This window comes from Atta colombica, unplaced genomic scaffold (genome assembly GCF_001594045.1).
Source record: "Atta colombica isolate Treedump-2 unplaced genomic scaffold, Acol1.0 scaffold47, whole genome shotgun sequence".
Taxonomy (NCBI): domain Eukaryota; kingdom Metazoa; phylum Arthropoda; class Insecta; order Hymenoptera; family Formicidae; genus Atta; species Atta colombica.
In genome coordinates this window covers 3339137-3345084 of record NW_017259536.1, presented here as the reverse complement: position 1 = coordinate 3345084, position 5948 = coordinate 3339137, and the positions used below count along the sequence as shown (strand labels likewise).

At 29.3% G+C, this 5948-nt stretch overlaps 1 protein-coding gene across 1 annotated transcript in view; it reads left to right on the top strand.

The window, feature by feature from the left end:
- The window catches only part of LOC108691533 (myosuppressin), an 18994-nt gene extending 13367 nt beyond the window's left edge, over positions 1-5627 (top strand). The window contains exons 2-3 of the mRNA XM_018199312.1: positions 3435-3640; positions 5124-5627. Of these exons, the coding sequence (XP_018054801.1) occupies positions 3442-3640; positions 5124-5212 (288 nt within the window). The 5' untranslated portion in view covers positions 3435-3441 and the 3' untranslated portion in view covers positions 5213-5627. The remainder of the gene's footprint in view (positions 1-3434; positions 3641-5123) is intronic.
- The last annotated feature ends 321 nt before the right edge of the window (positions 5628-5948 follow it).

Genomic DNA, 5948 nt, shown 5'->3' with positions numbered 1-5948 from the left:
AATATATGAGCAATATCAGATTAAACAGTTGCTAAAACATAATATTTTAAATAACATCAAATAAAATAAATATAGACATGATCAACATCTTACTTTCGAATGGATATCCTCTTACTTTCATATTTTCAATTATCCATACACATATTATATTAAATTCGATATCAATCAGAGCACTAACCATAAGAATATCCAACGTAACGACGCGTTATTTTACTGTGCGTTATTTTACTGTGTACATAGTGAAGAAAATTATTTGTTATCAGATGAAATCATATGAAATCAAATGAAATCATGTAATCTGTGGAATAATATTAGGTGTACAATTTTGCTTCCGCTGTTTTTTTTTCCGAAATTCGAGGCTTTATTGTAAAAAACTGGTTATACATTTATGATTCAAAGTATTGTCCATCGCTGGCCAATACTTTCTCCCATCTTTCGCCAATTCTTCTTGATTTTGACTCGAGTCTTGCTCAAGTAATGCCTCCAATTCTGCATCTTCGAAAATCTTCTCTCTTCCACCGCTATGCCGGTCTTCGACGTCAAAATCACCGTTTTTGAAGCGTTGAAACCATTCACGATACGTTCTTTCACTAATAGCGGCCTCACCATAAGTATTTGAGAGTATTCGATGAGCCTCAGCCGCATATTTCTTCATATTGAAGCAAAAAATTAAAACCTCCTGCAAATGACGAGAATTTGGCTCGTAAACTGACAATTGAGAATAACTTTATGATGCAGACACAAATCGACTAATGTTTCTATGAGATTATGTTGACAGATGCCCAAGAGTATTGTATGACGTCTATGCTCTATTTATTTCGACCACCACTTACCGCTAAAGTCATCTATAGGAAAATGGCGGAAGCAAAGTTGTACACCTAATATTTCAGCTAGTGGTTTGACCTTCTCGGTCAAAATTCAAGGAATGAATATCAATATAACTTAAAATTACATAAGATTGTGAAAAACATTTATTATAAACAATTTTTCAAAATTTCATTGAAAAAAATGTCTGTATCATTGGATCCGCAAATATGTCAATTAAGAAAGTTTTTGAACGATACCAATTGAAATTATAATTCATTTCCAATTTATATAAATATTTTTTATTTTTTTAAATAATAGCTTCTCTCATGTATTTTAAGTTTTTTAAAACGATTTCCGTACATTTCTAAATTAGAGACAATGCAATAATATTGTTAAAGATGAGATTAAAATGGAAAAAATTAAATTGAATGTTACATTGATTTAAATTAGAAATGATGTTATAATTTAAAAGTTTGACTGTACAAATTTAGAGGGAAATAATAATAAGGAAAATAATAATAAGTTTTTTAGACTGCTTCACGTATTGATTTTACAAACGTTTTATACATTCTATTTAATTTTTTACTGATGTACACGGATGTCGATTAATTATATTGTGATGTTATTAGTTATTTTACATGTAATGTTATTTTACAATGTCATGGCTACATCTGAAGTTTTCTTTAAGACTAATCGCTCTTAGTTGTGCTCTCACTTATGTGGTAAGACTTGTTATGTGTTGACTTGCCGAGTACTGTTACGACATTTTCCTTCCGAACGTCGACGTGTGAACAGGACATCTAATTTTTTATTATATTTCTCAATAGAAAAATAGAAATATTTCTCAATAGTTCTTCCAATCGTATTAAGAAAATCATATGTCTAGGAAGTCGGGCCGTGCCCTGTGGGTCAATATATGCGGATATACTCGCTTCATAGTATAATACAATTGTAAAGCAGAAAATAGAGCAGAGAAAATGGCTTGTGATTTAAATATTTGTCACGTCTGCTTCATTTGCTCACAGGAGCCTCTTGCACTTCGAATTTTATGTTTCTAGATTCTGCAAACTCATTACATATATTTAATTGTTATCTATATTTCTATCAGATTATTGTATATTTGATGAGAGAGCAAATCAATTTTGCTGCGATAACATTTGTTTCATGTTATAGTAAAATTTACTTTCTTAAATCAGCAAATAGAATCATTTTTCTGAGTTTTGCGTAGAAATATGTTAACTTATTAAAGTAAACAGTCTATCATCAGAAAATGCAATTTTATTATTACATGTAATTATTGTTGATAGATTGTTGTAAAAATAAAAAAAAAATTAGAAAATAAAAAACAAGATAGAATAAATTTGTTGTTGGAGCAAAACAATTTGCAAGTCTAACCCTTACGAAAAAATACACTTTGTCCAAAGTAACACTTAAATTGAGTATATTAACTCCCAAATAAACCTCCAATTTGAGGATAAACACTCGATTTGAGTGTCTTTGGATCGCCAAGAGTGTATTTTTTCGTAAGGAAAGAAAGTTATTATTTCAGGGAATAAAATAGTTCTTTTTAAGAAACTTTTGACGATAAAGTAATTAATTGTTGCAACAGTTAAATACTGTTTCAACTCTAATTCCTTTTGATCTCATTGCTATTTGCTAAACTGAAAGATGTCAGTGATGAACAATTATAGAGTAAAATCGTCTGTTATGAGATAAGCTTCTAATATGAGAAACCATGGAGTTTCTGTTAAACTAATACGCGCATGTGATTGGTTCTATCATGAACTTATTACTCTTAGGGTAAAATCTATTTAGTAGAAAATTATTAGATCATGCATATAGTTGCGAAAAAAGATTTGTGAAATTAAATGTTATCCACAATATAATATCTGTAAATTTAGATGTAAAATTAGAAGTTTTATCGAGATGAATCTTTAATAGCTGTTTATTATAAATAAATATTCGGTAATAAATTCTACATGAAGCAAAAACTAATAGGAAAATACAGGATGTGATGATTTAATTGTAAAAATTAGATTTGGTAATTGTGAAACTGTAAGGCGTGGGACTTAAAATATAAGGTACTTAATTTCTAAAAATTAAGAAATTTAAATTTTATTTTTTTTCTGACGGTTTTATTTTATAATAAATATATTTATAATAAATATAAGTTTGATATATTAATTGTAATTGATTTCTATTGTTAAGGATTATTGGGTTGTTCAAAAAATCATTGCGTTTATATATAATTAAGGATTATTGTATTTTTAAAATATAAAGTCATCGAAAAATTATACAATTACTAGATACAATTAAGATTGAAAGCTTTTCATAAGTTTTTTCTTGATTTCCTATTATAAAATATCATTTTATATAAAAAAACCCTTGTGTCTCACAGAGATGTTAGAAACATTTTTCGAATTAATAAAATTGATAATTTTAATACAAATCTTTACATACAACAAAGTATAGCTATTATCAATTGCTAACTTTTGGCGATAAAACTTGATTACATTTCCTATAACTTTGATGTAAAAATAGGAGTTAAGGTTAAAAATTAAATAAATTACAAGCCTTTAGAAAAAGGTGTTTCATATTAGGCATTTTTATTCTATTCTTCTTTACAGTCCGAAAATGATGAGCTCGACGCTGATGATCCTCGTATCCGTGACGACTATGGCAGTCCTCTCCGGCGAAGCTCTCGCCGGATCGCCTGGTATTTCATGCAACCCAGGATTTCTTGATGAACTTCCACCCAGATTCCGTAAAATCTGCATGGCATTCGCCAGAATATGGGACGTTAGGGACATGAATGACTTCATTGACGACAAAGGTAATCGCCTGTCTAAGAGTGGGATTTCATTTGTGTGTTTTTGTCGTACGACAATTACATGCAGAACAGAAAGGTCCTCGGATCTCTCTATCCTATAGCCAATCAACAGGCTTGAAAAATTTGTCGAAAAATTTGTACGATAAAAATGCACAAATAAAATCCCATCTTTAGCGAATCATTCGCTCTATCGCCACGTATACATCGTTAAAGGCATATGATACTTTAATTTATTTAACGACTAAAAGGCAAATGTCATGCGATTGCGCACGAACAATATATGCCTCTTCCTATTCTTTTTGCTATTATTTGCCTAATTAATTTATATTATCGCCGCTCGAAACTTTGTCAGTGTACGTGTATATATAATTAGTTTTAAATTCTGCGCCTGAACACGCCAAGGAGATAATGTAACTGTGAAATAGTGTCTCTGAAATCATTACAAAATCTCCATGTAATCATCATTTTACAATCAGATGAAATCATGAAATAAAAAATCTTTCATGTAGAATAATCAGAAATTGTAATGAAGTCATGTGTAATCAGTAGAAATTATTTTAAATTTCTGTGCAATTATTGGAAATCATGTGTAATCATTTATAATGAAATCGAGTGTGATTATCGAGTATTATTATAAAATTTAAATCTGAAATCAGTGTATAAATAATTCTAATAATAAGCTAATAAAACTAAAGATCAAGAGATTGTACGTATGTTTAGTTTGCTATACTTTTCAAGGCCTACTTAAAATAGAATGAGATATCCACGCATCTCATTTTATCTTAAGCAGATCCTGAAAAATATGACGAATTAATTAGAAATTGTCTAAGCGATGTTTAATCTCTTTTTCTTCAGAATCTCTAAGCAGAGTGTAAACAATATGCAACCTTTTTTTACACAGATGACGCACATTCGCATTTCTTTTTATGCATAAGATTCTAGAAGTGCATTTTGAATTTGTTGTTCACATTCTGTTATCTTAGAAATTATTTACTAATTTTAATTTTAGAATTATTTACTAATTTTCAGATTTTATGGTGATCACACATTGATTTCATCGCAATAATTCATATGATTTTAAATTTATGATTACCTCTGATTATATATAAAAATTTCTTAAGAATTTCATGATTTCGGAAACATTTTGTCCCACAATTATATTAAGTGATTATGTCGTAATGTTTTTAATCAAATAAAAACATTTGCAATCACTAGAAATCCGATAATTATGCAATCATGAGAAATTATTATGTAATTGGATGAAATCATTTATTTTACTAAGTGACTTCATATATATAATGAAGAAAATTATTTGCAATTAGAAATCATTTACAATCATGAAATTGTATAACATCAAACGAAATGTAATCTGTAGGACATTTCAGCTCGTGGTTACTCCTTCGACGCTATCCTGTATACTATGTTCTCGACATCGACTGATTACGGCGATGAGGATAATGTACGGTTTGTGTTTGAATTGTTTCAGAATATCGAGAGAACTTACCGCGGTACGACAGCACTGTCAAGAGACAAGATGTCGATCATGTTTTCTTGCGCTTTGGAAAACGACGTTAGAACCAGGCATCACACTCTGCTCTCTATTCGCAAGCGATAAACGATTCGAGTTACCCTTAAGTTTCTCATTCAATCATTTCATCGTCTAGAAAACTCAGCTCGTCAATGGAAAATGTAAAAAAAAAAAAGGAAAAAAAAAGAAAAGAGTAAGAGCAACATCTCACCGAAAAATGATCTCGTTAATATCGCTAATGGTTTAATAATTTTCATTTTCATTTTTGCTGTATATAAACAGCATTTAAGAGACCAAATTGATCCTCTCGAGCGTTCTGACTCTGCGTGAAAGTAAGTGAAAGTAATATCTTGTTAAATATGGATTTTACGCGCATTAAAGCAATTAGTTTTGCTCTCTTTGTTTGACAAAAGCGAAAACTTTAAAGGAACTTTAATTAACAATTAAACATATATTATATTATAGCACTTATTAACAGCTATTATTCCGTTAGCAGAACAAAAATTTCATATTATAAGATAATTTTATTACAAGATAATTTTGATAATATATAATTTTTTCTTTGTACTTTAATATCCCGACATATTAGAGCACTGAAAATATAATCATGAAACGCTCGAGAAAGAATAATTAGATAGTTACGAAAATAAAAACGAATTTCACAATATTTCATTCTCTTTGTTGATCATATATAATTTTATGAATAATGTCAAATGTCAACTTAAATATTAAATCTTTGAAAACTGAAGCTATCCTTAATTCTATATGTTGCCACATCACAAA